This window comes from Castanea sativa, chromosome 10 (genome assembly GCF_040712315.1).
Source record: "Castanea sativa cultivar Marrone di Chiusa Pesio chromosome 10, ASM4071231v1".
NCBI classification, from domain to species: Eukaryota; Viridiplantae; Streptophyta; class Magnoliopsida; order Fagales; family Fagaceae; genus Castanea; species Castanea sativa.
In genome coordinates this window covers 8422656-8437667 of record NC_134022.1, presented here as the reverse complement: position 1 = coordinate 8437667, position 15012 = coordinate 8422656, and the positions used below count along the sequence as shown (strand labels likewise).

At 35.3% G+C, this 15012-nt stretch overlaps 1 protein-coding gene and 1 non-coding gene across 2 annotated transcripts; one reads left to right on the top strand and one right to left on the bottom strand.

Annotated features, from left to right (window-relative positions):
* Positions 1 to 8391: 8391 nt before the first annotated feature.
* On the bottom strand, positions 8392 to 9502 carry LOC142612793 (uncharacterized). Its single transcript, XM_075784952.1, has 2 exons — positions 8932 to 9502; positions 8392 to 8651 (listed from the first exon to the last, which is right to left on the bottom strand). Exons 1-2 carry the CDS (start codon positions 9311 to 9313, stop codon positions 8635 to 8637), a joined length of 399 nt encoding a protein of 132 aa, XP_075641067.1. The 5' UTR covers positions 9314 to 9502; the 3' UTR covers positions 8392 to 8634.
* A 4944-nt stretch (positions 9503 to 14446) lies between these two features.
* TRNAW-CCA (transfer RNA tryptophan (anticodon CCA)) lies at positions 14447 to 14518 on the top strand. Its single transcript has one exon. It is a non-coding gene; the product is annotated as a tRNA-Trp (tRNA).
* The last annotated feature ends 494 nt before the right edge of the window (positions 14519 to 15012 follow it).

The window sequence follows — 15012 nt, the reverse complement described above, 5'->3', positions numbered from 1 at the left end:
AATCATGTTGAATTTGGATTTTGAAACCACCGACAAGCAAAAAAATAAATAAAAAAGGAAAAACCCAACTTCAAGGACAAAGGAGGTTTTATTATTATTGTTATTATTAAGTAATAGTTTCCTACAAGGGAATATGTCCAAAACATATGCCCACCAATATCGTTTCTAAAAAAAAAAAAAACCCACAAATATCAAGGGATAGGTGAAAAGGATGGCACTCTACCATCAGTCACATTTCTGCACAACTATACTGATAGGAGAATGATTTAGCCCATCTCCAAGTCGTCCATACAGGTCGTCCATAGCCCACCTACTACTGTAAACGCCCTCAGAAACTTACCTACAAGTGCCTCGTCCAGGGAAGAAGAGCTCAAGACGAGGTACGCACCATCAGAGTGATGCACTCGTCCAGAGTGTCGACATCCTCGTCTTGAGCAAATTCACCCGTTAGGCGAAACAGCCCCCGCGTGTGAAACAAAGCACGCCCAACTGAGGAACTCAAGGACGAGGGTGTCACACTTAGGAAAATCTCCAAATGAGATATGATAATCCCTTATCCCACGCATAACCGCCAGGTATCCGTTGTGAAACAAGAGCATAACTTCCAAACGGTTATGCAAGTTACGTTTGATTTCTATCTCTCCTTGAAGCCAGGAGAAGTTCATATTTTGGTAACCGCCTATGATAACACTATATAAAGGCTGTTTCAGACAAACCCAAGGTATGTTCAGTTTTTACTCCAAAAAAGTTGGAACTCAAATAACTTAGAGGAAAAAACTAACTTTGCCATCGGAGGATTTTTGGCCGGCAGCCCCGGTCGCCTTTGATACGCTTTTCTTTCTTTTTCAGGCCGTAGAAAGAACCAATAGTCCTTTCCAGTCCGAAGCATCCAGCCTACTGATTTTCTTCGCATCATCATATACTATCAACATGAAGCACATGTTCAACATCCTTGGTTTTGTTTTCAAATGAAAATTTGCTTGTTGAGATACTACTCCGCTGCTCGGAATTTACACTAATGCTTTCACCAGACTTGACAGAGCTATATTTCAGACAAAACTCTCTACAAAAATGAAGCTACTTCTGCACACAAATTCCCCTAGTTTAGTCTGATAATATGAACCATTGGCTGACACTGAGTGTCCTTTGTAAAGATGGGGGAAAATCAAATGAGAAGATAGACATTTTTGCATAGAGATTCAAAAAAGGCGACATGAAAGTATAATGAGTGATGGTAAAAATTGTGGATTCCGCATCGGGGTATTTACTTCACTAACAAAGACTTGGAGGTGGTCAGAATATGATTCAAAGAATGCTCAAAATCTTGTAGTCTTCTACAAATGTATTCTAACTCATGCTCACAGGCACAATCCCTAGAAGTTTAGGCCAGCTGAGTAGTTTGGTGAAGCTTAATTTTACTGGTAATAAGCTATCTGGTTTGGTTCCATTAAGTTTTGGGAACTTGAAAGAGCTGACCCACTTACAATAACAATCTCAAGACTGCAGCAGCCCTTATAGGATTCCAATAATTAGGGTGCACCCTCCCCGCGTTTACTTCTTTTCTGGTTGCGTCTAGTGTATTGTTTGGCCAGTAGATGCTCTGTTACTTGCTCATAATGTTATATTTTAAGCTTTTACAAACAAACAAATTCATGCACAAAGATACCCAAAAAATATATGGAATTAAAATCAGAGTAAAGCACTTGGAATACCAGGTGGGAACCTGTGCTGCATCTCCTTGGTTGGATGGCGTGAGTCGATTTCCGTTTGGGTGGAGCGTCAGCGTTTGCATCCTGTGGCTGCTCAGCTTGGTCACCTTGCCCCTACTCAACGTCACTGTCATGTGGATGCGTGGCTTGTGGAACATGTATCAAGGTAGAGGAGGTAGGAGGTGATTGTGTCTGACTTGGGCTGGTAGACATGAGCTCAACGTGGGGTGTTTGAAGGCTAGGTGTGGGTATAACTATCTAGGGGGAGCTCTAGGACGGGGCGGTGGGTGAGTTGTGGTCAACGGTGGTGGTGTGTGGGGAGGACTCAAATTCAACATAGGTAAATAGCGAGTGAGATCCAGTGTCAATGGGAGGGATGGGTGGCATGGGAGGGCTGGTTATGTCCTCAGGGGTGGACACAGGTGGAACAAGGGTCACAGTGGCCAGAGGAAGGGTAGGGGCAGGTCGATGACGTGTCATTGGAGCAACTGAGCTCGTATTGGGCCCTACATCTGGTATTTCAGTCTAGTTTGCTACTTCATCATTGGCTGGCACATCAATACAATCAACCTCATCCACATCCTCAAGGGCCTTCTTAATGAACTTATATTCATAAGATTCTTCATTGAACAAGTTGAGGATAGCCAGTTGGGTTGCAAGCTGTCATTAAATTACGGGCATATATTAAGTACAACACATACATAACATCAAACACAACATATAAGTGAAAAATTAATTAATGCACATTACCAAAATGTCCATCTTAGCACTAGCACGGTTGATATACAATTGAGTGATTCTACGATACCACACCATATATGGATGATGACATGACATCACCTCCTCCATCCTAAGTGCATTACAAACGTACTCGTCACGATCATTCCACTTTTGAATATGGACTGCATGTTCCACCGACCAATTTTTCTCTACCTTGCCCCTTGCATCTATTTTGTGCAAAGCACGATTGGTATTAGCATTTGTGGGTTGTTCCTGCTTTAGCCCAAACTGTCGCAGGACACAATCGAGTAAGTGGAACTCTGCAAGCCAAAAACATATAAGTGGAATGGTCAACCTCCACACGTTACTTCCCTCAATGCTAAAACTAGGAGGAATGTGGCTCAAGTCATTTCCGTATGGCTCCCACTTAACCTACAAAAGCCACCAAGTAAAGCAACCACATTCAAATAATATCCCATAATTTGCATAACCAGTACCACAATAGTTGGCAATGAAAAACTTTTTAAAGGACATAAGATGTTATGGACGTATAAATATTATACCCGGTCGGGTCGTGTCGTGACAAGTTGATTGCAATATGCGGAAAGCACGTGCGTGGGAGCATTCTTTGTACACATCGCCCCTGCCCACCTACAAGCAAGTAACATCGCATGGTCATTAGCATTAGCCTTTTACGTATAAAAATGTGGCATAATACATGAGTTTTACTAATTATGCAATAGATACTTACTTCATAGCAAGAGGAATTGGTGGTAGTGGTGGACCATAAACACCCTCGGGTTAGGGCACTATCTGTGGGGACATATGTGGGAACCTGACATATATCCACAATTGGACCAAAATTAGTGGTCTGCCAATCTGCTTTGCCTTCTTGTCGGTTGCATTGCACAACTGTCTATACGACCATGATAAGGCTGCACTACCCTAACTATACTTGCGTGGATTACGATGGTTCTGCATGAACTCTAACCACATGAGATGGACCCTATCTCCTGACTTGTCAAGAAATACCATATCCCCTAGTAGGGCTAGTATATAACAGTGAGCATACTAATGAACTTGAATCTCATTGGCATTTGGAGGCAGTGGTTGTCTGATTCTTTCAACAAGTGCAGGTATTAGAATCCTTTGACCTTTTAGCACAGTTTGAGGGCCATTTGGAATTTGAATTCCAAGCATTTCAGCACACACATCTTCCCAAATTCTTTTAGAAGGCCCAACCATTGCCTCACCCTTGATGGGCAACCCCATGATAACTTCCACATCTTGCAATGTGATCGTCATCTCACCATGTGGTAGGTGGAATGTATGGGTCTCTGGGCGCCATCGCTCTACAAATGCAGTGATCAGTGCATGGTCAAGCTGTATGGATGGGACCAAATGCAAACCCTCTAGACTAAGCAACCTCACAATGGAAAGGACACGATCATCTACCATAGGATCTCGAAGTCTCAACTCTTCATGGCGACTTCGACAATCCAGTGTGCCAGGAGGATCCTACAAATATTATAACAATAGATGAAAATCTTATGCAAATATTTAGTATTTATGGCTAATTAGAGTTGTGACATGAATGCATAGTACAAGAAAACTCATGCAATTACCTGTCCCCTAGGGTTCCACAGTAACTCAGATCAATGTTTAGCTTGTTCCATCAATACACTACGATCAATGGGTCCAGGATCTAACGTCAGGCTGCAAAAAGTTTATGTGTCATATCAGCTATAAATAATAGGGAGAAAGAAATAATTAGAAGACTTAAGGCATAACAAGAAAAGGAGATCAAAAAGTCAAGCTCAAGCATAAGATGGATAAAGAGGAGCTATGCTCTACTAGAACAATATTAATCAAGGGAAACAATACAAATGACTTGGCTTGAACTACCACATTCGTCTGCCCACCAACACAAAAATTGAATCAGTCCTAACATAATTCAGTCAACCATTAGTACATAAGAAACAACTAACATTTAAGAGCACTATCTACACAAATTAACTAAGATACTATTAAACTCATAGAAAAGTAATCATGATTTGGGCAGATTATATAGGTGGAAGAGGGAGAAAGAAATAATTAGAAGATTCAGAGGCATAACAAGAACAAATAAAACAAAAACAAGTATGTATCGAAGTTTTAAGTCGGTGCTCTGTTCTTGTTGTGAGTCTTGTGACTTTGTGATTTGATTTGTGAGGTTTATCTATGTCTCTGATTTTTTTTTTTTTGGAGTAATTGACAAGTCTGAAAACTTCTAGTTTGTTTGAGAAAGCTACAAATAAATACAGTGGGGCTTGCTCTATTACATACCCAGATAGCCACAGAGAGAGAATGAGAGAGGGATATCAAGGCTTTTGATATGTGCAAGTACAAGTGTCCAACCCAAATCAAGATGCCATGATAAACAGCTTGTTGATTTTTTTTTGGTTGGGGGGGGGGGTTATTTTTGATACCTTTACTGCATTTGATTTATTTTTTATTATTATTGATAAAATTTACTGCGTTTGATTTGATTACATTGAATTTGACTATCATGCGCATTGTTACCGTGTGTTTCATTTTGTAACATTTTCTAGATCTTATTAATTAAAAATTGGCAAAAATGTAAATTAAAACCTTTTAAGGTTGACCAAAATTCATTTTAATCCTCTAATTTTACTATAATCAATTGATTCATCTAAGTTTTAAGTTCATTTAATTAAAGCATCTCCATCCATTGTGCAGGATAGCAAAGAAGCAGAAGTGTTGGCTGGTAGAAGGGCTGTGCAATTTGCAATGGAAGCAGGTTTCATGGAGATCATATTAGAGGGGGATAATGTTAATGTCATTAAAGCCATTATGGACTCAAGGACTAACAGCTCCAGGTTGGGAAATATCTAAGAAAATATCTGCTGTATAGGGAGGGGTTTTGGACAGTTTTTTGTTAGCTATGTTAGGAGGGCAGCAAATTCTGTGGCACATTCTTTGGCCAAATTTGCCAAACACATATTGACACAAATTGACGGAAAGACTTTACATTTTTGCCTTAGAAAAATTTTATTCTAGTTTTGAGACCTTTTCTTATTAAAAAAAAAGGTTAACAAACAACTGAATCATTCCTCTGCCCACCATTGAATAAAAGTTAGCACATAAGAAAAAAAAACAATCATTCCTAACATATTTCAGTCAACCATTAGTACATAAGAAAGTTGTAAACTTCCTCTGACCACCATCTCAAAAATTGAATCATTCCTAACATTGAATAAAAGTTAGCACATAAGAAAAAAACAATCATTCCTAACATATTTCAGTCAACCATTAGTACATAAGAAAGTTGTAAACTTCCTGTGTCCACCATCTCAAAAATTGAATCATTCCTAACATATTTCAGTCAACCATTAGCAATCTACACAAATTAACTAAGGTACTATTAAACTCATAGAAAAGCAATCATGATTTGGGTAGATTATATAGGTGGAAAAGGGAGAAAGAAATAATTAGAAGATTCAGAGGCATAACAAGAACAAATAAAAACTAAACCCAAAAACCAAATCAAAACCCATTTCAGCCAATAAATAAAGAGAAACAGATCACATTAGAGAGAGAGAGAGAGAGAAAACGAACCTGCTGGTTGATGATGGACGGAGAAAACGGCGTAGGAAGAGAGAGACACCGGAGAGAGAGAGAGAGAGAAGAACGGCGTAGAGAGAGAGAAGAGTGAAGGCTTAGGCAAATCGATTATAGAATACTCGGATTGCAGTTGTTACAAGACATAAAAAAAAAATTTTAACTGCAATGGAAGTCGAGTACAGCATACTCGACTTTTAATGGAAGTCGAGTATGCTGTACTTGATTTTAGCGGTTTCTACTTGCTTTCTCCTCTTTTTTAACTGCAATAGAAGTCAAGTACAATATACTCGACTTTTAATGGAAGTCGAGTATGCGATACTCGATTTTAGTGGTTTCTACTTGGCTTTTTCCTCTCTTTTTAATCCACGTTAGAACTATTTTTAGTAGGAAGTCGAGTTTAGTAAAATCAACTTCCAAAAAGAGTCCAACTAACAAATTAAGTTTGAACGCATGCCCTCGTCCTAAAATTTTTCCCTTATTGTACTGTTTCCCAAATTTTGCCCTGTGGGTGTGTGTGGAGTTATCTTTTGATTTTTTTTATTGAGTTTTGAATCTTAAACTGTGTGTGTGGGGGCTGTGGGGTTATAATGTTCTAATATTTGTAGTTGAGTTTTGAGCCTTTGAGTTTGACCGTGTGTGTGTGGGCCTATGGGGGGTTAATGGGTTTTAGTGTTTTGAGTTTCTTTACTATTGCAGTGTTGCTGTAAGTGTTTGTATAATTTGTATTGATTTGATATAAAGTTGAGTTATGAGTTGTCTTTTGTACTTTGACTATTTGACTAAATTTGTGGCTTGTAAGTGGTTTTTTTATTTTGCTAAATGTGACTTATGAGTGGTTGTTGGCTATGTGAGTGGATCAATACATTAACACTAAAGAACAATAAAAAGGGGGATTCTAGCCTTTTACCCCTATTTTTAAAAATATTTGGCAATATGCCCCTATTTTGAAATTTTTTAGGTTCGTGCCCCTGTTTTGAAACCATGATCAAAACGTTTAGTCTTGTTTTAGACTTACTCAAAGTATGTTTAAGTGTAAAGTTGGAATCGAGTGTTCTGTAGGATTTATTGTGTAAATCTGTCTGGCTCGATTGATCGAAAATTAGACTCGATCGATCGAAACTCGTGCAGATTATTTTTCTGCAGAATTTTTCAACTCGGCCCAAGCTTGTTTGACGTGTAGGGTTTATGTTTTGTCTTAAATATAAAAGGGAAAACCCTAACCACGTTTTAAGTTGACTCTTTATGCTGTGTGTGTGAATCTCTTGTGAGATCTAGAGGTGTTTTCCTTCATATACATTTAGGGATATCAAGATCTAAATTGATGTTAAGAGCTTGGTGATCACTTCAGTTGCAGATTCAAGAGCTTAAAGATATACAAGCGGGAGTGCTTGTGCTTGCTAGAAATCCAAGAAAAAAGTAGTCCGTGGACTCGGAGCTGTCACATGGTCGTGGTAATAAGCGTCCTACTCGAGGTAGCAATAGGATGTTAGTAGTCTTAGTCGCTATTGTGTAAATTTCAATTCTTTCATAGTAGATTTGTTTTACCTTGAGGATAGCTAGGTCAAATCCTCCCCAGGTTTTTTACCAGTTTGATTTTCTTGGGTTATCATATCGTTGTGTTATTTATTTTCCGCACTATTACAATGATATGATTTATTTGTGTTAACCTAGATCTGCATATTTTACCTAAGTTAATCACTTGGCTAAATAAGTAAGTTAATCTTGTTGTGTTTAAGGAGTCTAAAAACCATACACATTTGGCTAAATTTTACTGTCAAAATATGAAAATGAATGAAACTCAAAAAAAAAAAAAAAAATATATATATATATATATATATATATATATGTGTGTGTGTGTGTGTGTGTGAAAATGAATGATGAAATCTTTAATCTTTAATCTTTTCACCATTTTGCATCCTAAGAAGCAAAAATACCCAAGCAGCAGTAAATTGGGTTCTAAAAAATATAAAATAAAATAATTTTCTCAACAAAAAAAAAAAAAAAAAAAAAAAAAAAAATCATTCCTTGCCATAGTGTTCTTCTAGTTTGAAAAACAGTGTAAAGAAAGCTAGCCAAATCAATCTCTAGGCTTACAAGCATTTGAAAAATAAAAAGATTACAACAAAAAAGGATAAACTCTAGTTATCTGATGTTATGTGAGACTTTCTTTTTCTCTAACTTTATCTTCAATAGCTTCAACAAATGGTGATTTACTAGGATTCATATTCTTAACACTTCTATCCATCAGAAACCCACAAAAGAAAAACAGAGAAATTACTTATCTGTCGTACCCGCAAATGATGATGCTGAGATATCCGAAGGAATGAAAAAAATGTAACTAAGCCCGCAATATATTCTTTAGTATAATAAATAAGTTTAATCCATAGAAAGAACAGTACATTATATAATCATCAATCATAAGGCTGGGAAATAACCCAAGAACTTATTATTAATAATAATAATCCATTATTATCTGTTGGATCGAAGGCTACCCATCCTCTCTCTAACCACGTTGACAATAGCTAATCATATTTTTATAGTAACCAGAAAAGAGAGCCAACAAAGCATTAGCAACTTTGATTCATGGAGTAGTGATACCTGCAAAAAGGAGAAAAGAAAAAGAAGTCATAAACACAAAGCATGTATTCAGTTAACTAAATGTTTAATTTAGGTAAAAAGACCAAAACTTTTCATCTCAAACTATATGTAATTAATTAACTTGGTTAATTCAACTCTCTGTTGATTGAAAATAGCTTAATTCAAAATAAGAGTTAGTCCAATTTTCCAATATTTTGTAACATATATAAAGATTGAAAGGAAGGACTCATCCTATAAGAGTGAATAATTTCTCGAGATAAAAGAGAGACAGAGTACTTACTCCCACATTTGAAGTGGCGAGGAACCCTGCGACCACAACCTTCAACGAGGCGTATTGCACGATTGACATCAATAAGGGCAGCCAACTTTGGCGTAACGACAGTGCAAACACATTCAATATGGGTAACCCTTACACGCTCACAGCACTCTGGCGTTGGAAGCTTGCCATAAACAACTGGCTTGCATGCATTAATCCCAAGCCTCCTCTCCTCTTTGCATTGTGCAGCGCTTGGTCCTGCAGCTTTGGCCAATTTTACACCCTCCTCCATGCTAAAAACAACCATGATGATCACTAGCAAAAGCATGAAAACCCTTGAGCCTTTCATCATATTTCCCATTCCCTTTTTCTCTACAAGGTAGAATGAATTAATACGATTGAACATGATTGATAATATATATATAGGGGATGGGAGGGCTTAATTTGGTGGAGCAAGATGCTCTTTGTTAAAGTGGTTTTGGGGGCTGTGTTGGACTTTCAATATTTTAGGCTTTTATCATCATTTGTGTCCATGTGCAGGAAGACTTTGATAGTAGTTCTAGATTCCAGACCATTAACAGTGGAGAATGAGCTTAGTGGACACTGGGCACAATCCTCTGACCGAAGGAATAACAGTGGTCATTTGGCAATATTGCTATTCCAAGGAAAAAATTGTTAGAAGTACGTGCTTAAATGATTAAATTTATCATATTTTAATAGTTTAAGATTATGAGATAATTGGTAATTTAATAAAAATTTGTAAGTTTTAGCTCTTAATTAGGTTGTTTATGGCAGCACAGCCAATAATATTTTTTCCAAAAATATTTTTAGTGATTTTGAGTGTTTGTGCAAATTAAAATAAAATCCTGATCAAATTGAAAATATTTTCAGTTGACAAAACACTGCTGTTGAGAAAGGTGTAAAATAATACTTTACCTCTGGGCTCAGGCATAAAACATTTTCACATTCACACACAAAACACACCAGTCCCTTTTCAACCCTCGGCAAACCAATTAAGCAGTACTCCCCCTCTTATTAGCAGAATTGGCTTAATATTCGCCTAAGTCAATTAATATTAGTGAGGTATTTCTTATGTTTAAATATCAATTAAATAATTTTTTTTTTTAAGTTTCTATTATTTGATATTTTATCTTTTCATTTAGAAATCATTCTTTCTTACTTTTGGAAATGCAAAATAACTAATTAATTTTTGCAAACGTTTATTTTTAATTGATAACAATATACTCAATCTTTTTGTGACATAAATATTGACCATAAATAGGATTTTTTTTTTTGAAAATTTTCTTTCAACATAAACAAATGTAACAAGTATTATTACTAAAATCCTATGATGTATTTGGGAAATATAGAATCTAGCTTTTTAAAATGAGGGAGAGTGGTGTAATTGTGTGAAAGATTAAAAGTGACTAATGTTGACAATTAATCTAGGTGTATACGATGATTAGTTTACAAAAATTGAACTCTCAAGCTATTAAAAAAAAATCATTAATGATAATTCAGCAGATCGAGTTACAATATTTTTTCTCTAAACAATTTAGGGTTTTAATTGGATTGAGTTTTTATCAATCCAATATTTTAGGGTTTTCTTAGAAGTCTAGAAAATATTCCACAACATTTTTTAGATTTTTTTTTTTGGTGATATAACTACAAAGAATTGGAAAGAATAAAGAACTGGTTGATTGAAATAAATTATAAAAATAAAAAACCACTTATACAGTTCAACGTTAGACACGCATCTCATGTAACCCAATCCAAAATATACCAAAAAACTCCCTCTACGCCAAATACAAAAAATAACACATAACATGAATCTATTAGATCTCTTTTTCTTCTGAAGTTCAAATCAAATAATTAGTATACAAAAATTTTTACAATTTTTTTTATAACAATTTAGGAATATGAGGTGTATATTGAGCTCAAACTCATTGATTAGGATGTAATCTCTATTGACAATTGGATTAAATCTTATTACACACTTCTTGTAAAATGAAAATACGATTTCAGTTATAATTTTAAAATGATGAAATTGTATTTTGAAATGCCATTTCACAATTTTAATTAAGATAATATTTTTAAAACATGATTTTAACTAACATGACATTGTGTATCTAGTACACTCAGTGTAAAACTACCATTGCTCATTTTGGTGCCCATTTCTCTTCAACTCGAGAAGCTTGCTCATTTCTCACTGAAAAGACTTGACATTGAGTCTTCATGCTGCATGTCCCATCAATTTTTTTTTTTTATTAGCTGCATGGGAAAAAGAATAGTGGATGAGAATTAAATGTAGAAGATTGAAATAAGGCGTGTCTAAAGTGTGGTAGTCACAGGAAAGGGACACGGAAACTTTCACTTAGGAGGTGTTTGAGAGATGCGTTTGAGTTATGTTGTTTGGCTTTGATATATGTGTGGATGAAAAAGTGTGTAAAAAAGTATGTAATGTTGTTTAAAATGTGTAAAAATGTGTTAGAACTAATCTACCAAACACCCCTTAATTATAGATTTTCTTTGATTCAAATTTCCAAACATTTGACGATTGCAAATTTGTAAGAATATATATATATATATTGACTTCCAATTGAGCGTAGAACATCTAAGGTAGGTGTGGACATGGGATTTCGCCTCCCTTTTTGATTTTCTTTTCTTGATTTGCTTGCTGAGACCCCACCATTACAAAGAGAATCAAATCTTGGTAACAACTGTGTCTTACTAAGCCTCCCTTTTGGACTATGGTTGCCTTTAGGATAGGCCATAACCAAAAGCCATTGAAGAGAAATGCCGTTGAAGTTTGAACAAATCAATCGAGGGGCTCATATTCTTCAGTTTATATAAGAAGCCATAATCCTTTGAACTAGTTACTAATCAGTGGCTTTAGGCTGTTTAACTTTTATGAGCTTTAGGTAATCATTCTTTCGGTGATTGGCACTGAAACATTCTTTATGGTTTGCAATATTATTTTTGTAATGGTTCTTAAGTTCTTTTCCCAAAAACCTTTTTCAATATTAAAAAACCCCATCGTAAGAACAACACACACACACAAAAAAAACCATACAACCTGAGTACAAATTGGCTCAATATACCTAGTTTAATTCCAAGGTCAGGCAATTATAGCTGAAGTCTGAAGATGCCTACTTGATTGCTTCAAAGAATGCCAGTCAATCTGAACAGTGAACATTATTGCCAAGGATGTATAAAGATTACCAATTTACCAGCAATGCTAATTTTTCACAGAAAATCCGCATACTCTTTCACACACTAACTTCACTAGTCCCCCAAACAAGAAAAATCTTAGAATCACAACTTTTTACATAACTTGTCATTTAGCGAGTTGTAAGCAGTAGAGGTATAAACCCACTATTTTTTTATTTTTTTTTGTGACAAAAGTTATGGCCCTGCTAGTATTGTTTCAAAAAATAAACAACATCTACTCTGAGGGGTGTGAAAATTCAGCGTAAAAGTAAGGACTTTTTTAAAGACTTTAAGACCTAAAAGCATCAAATCTAGAAATTAAATATCAATTCTCGACCTGGCCGAGAAGATATATTGTGTTTCAGGTTTATGAAGTGAAAACAATCACAATACTTGGTCTCAATGGTGCGTAGGGCTCACAGGCTGTTAGAGATTCACTACACAGACGTGAAACACGATATGCTTTTTCTTTTTCTTTTTATGCTCGAAGAGGTCTTTCCTATACATTGATGTTAACAATTTTTTATCTTTACTTTTTCGGCGCAAATCGCTCCACTTGTCTTCTTTTTTGGTTTGAATTCTTATTTATTTATTTTAGGTATTATTATTATTATTATTATTATGTACTCGTAAATAATTGATTTAAACCAAAGAAAATTAGACCTTTTTTTTTTTTTTTTATAGAAACAAACACACACAATGGAGAGGGAAATGAGTTTTAACACAAAAGGCACATCACAACTTTACTCAAAAGCTATGGTAAAGAAAAGAAAATTAGACTTAATGATTTTACATATGGATTAATTACTAATTATCCATCTCTGATTTGACTCGATTTTAAGTTCTTATCTGTGGTTCAAAAATTAACACTTTATTCATTTGAGATCTGTTCCATTAGGCTATCATAATCCACCTCTAACTTTCCCGTTAAAAAACACATTTTAATTTGAAAACATTACCAAAAAAAAAGGATTAAAAAGCTAGGATTTGAATTTTTGGGAAAATGGATGAACATTACAGATGAAATTTAACTAGTTTGCTTGGTGGTGTCCACTTCACATACCTGAAGGGAGGCAACAAAGACTCTCAGATATGGATGAATGCTCGACCTTTCATTGAATTGCTCCAGAGTGCTGAGTCTGAATCTGAGGAGGAATGATATGTTCTCATTTAACTAGTTTACATGGTGGTGTCTACTTCCATGCCTGTTACTACAAATAAGACTTGGTTTAGGTCTAGTGCATCTAGTGCACTGAACCCGGTCAGATGGTGACATGTGTTCAAAAGTAGACATGTCATCATCTCTATGGGTCCAATACTACTGGATATTGGACCTAAGTCTGACTCCTACAAAAAAAAAATTAAAAAAAAAAAAGGTTTCTTCATGGTCTCTGTGTTCTTTCTATTCACTTGGTAGTGTTGTGGACGACAATTTGCTGTCCTGTACCGTAACTATTATTGCTATGCTCGATGATGTCTTCCTAGTGTTGTGCTTTGTCTGGTTTAATGTCTGAACATTCAATGCAATTTGTTTCTGTCGCTAAACTTCATTCTCTGTTAGAAGTGAATGTCTTTGGTTATGAAATCATGTTGACTTGTGTCTCTGAATCTACAACATGGTCTCTTGTAACCATCAAAAGCAAAAAAAATATGAAGGGGAAGGTTAGACCAATAGTTCATCTTGCTGACTTTTTTGTGTTGTTGTTGTTGTTTTCTTTTTTCTTTTTTCTTTTTTCTTTTTTTCTTTTTCTTTTTCTTCTTCTAGTAGTGGATTTGCTCCTGCCATTGTGGTAATGGCGGTCAAGGAGGCTTTGATAGAACAAAGTTTCTCTTCAAATAATTTCGAGAGATACTTTTCAAACTTCTCATATATCTTTTTTTTTTTTTGTAAATTTTGAAATTACAACCGTTGAATTTCATGTTCCTTATATTCTTAGCATGCATATAAAATTTTGTTCAAATCAAATTTTATTTACTATTTGATCAATAAATTTATTTCTAATAAATAATTTTACGTTTGAAATTTTATAACCATGAAGTATATAATAAGAACATGCAATTCAACAATTATATTTTCAAATTTACACTCAATATAAAGATATATGAGGAGTTTGTAGGATTTATCTTCAAACTAGTTTAGAGAGTGATTTTATTCGATTATGTTTTAAAAATAAGATATGAGATGTATGGTGAGTTATGAAATAGTGAGTTAAAATAGATAAGTATCATTATTTTAATTGGGTTTACTATGGTGTTGATTGGATCATAAATATTTCACAAACTTCTAGCATTGGTATATTAATTATATGGTCCCCACTTTTAATATCAAGGATCCGTGGCGCAATGGTAGCGCGTCTGACTCCAGATCAGAAGGTTGCGTGTTCGATTCACGTCGGGTTCAATTTTTCGTTTATTTTTTCAACTTTTCGTTTGACGGATCGGTCTTTATTTTCTCCTGCCATTTTCAATTTTTCGTTTCAAAGCTAAGTAATAGCGCGTGTTTGGGTTCAATTTTTCGTTTAACGGATCGGTTCTTCTTTTCTTCTCCCCTTTTCAATTTTTCGTTTCAAAGCTAAACAATAGCGCGTGCTTAAGTTAAGGTTGTGTCCAAGTCCAACTATTTTTGGAGAATGTTAACCAACACCGCCTGATGCTGGTTAAGGACAAAAAAGATAAAAAATAATGTTAGAAAAAGTCAAAAAAAATTCTGAATAGTACTACAAAACTGAAAAAATTGACATGAATAGCAAAAAAAAGACAAATTTATGTGAGTAAAAAAAATTTGTGGTTAACGGGCACCGCACAGTGCTCGTTAACACAACCCACTATTTTTTACTTTGAAGAGAAACAAAAACAGTTTGGTCAATTTCTTGTTGGCCTTTCTAGAAACCGGAC

Coding starts and splice junctions, on each gene's coding strand:
- LOC142612793 (XM_075784952.1), bottom strand. CDS start 9,313: ATGTTCAATCGTATTAATTCATTCTACCTTGTAGAGAAAAAGGGAATG.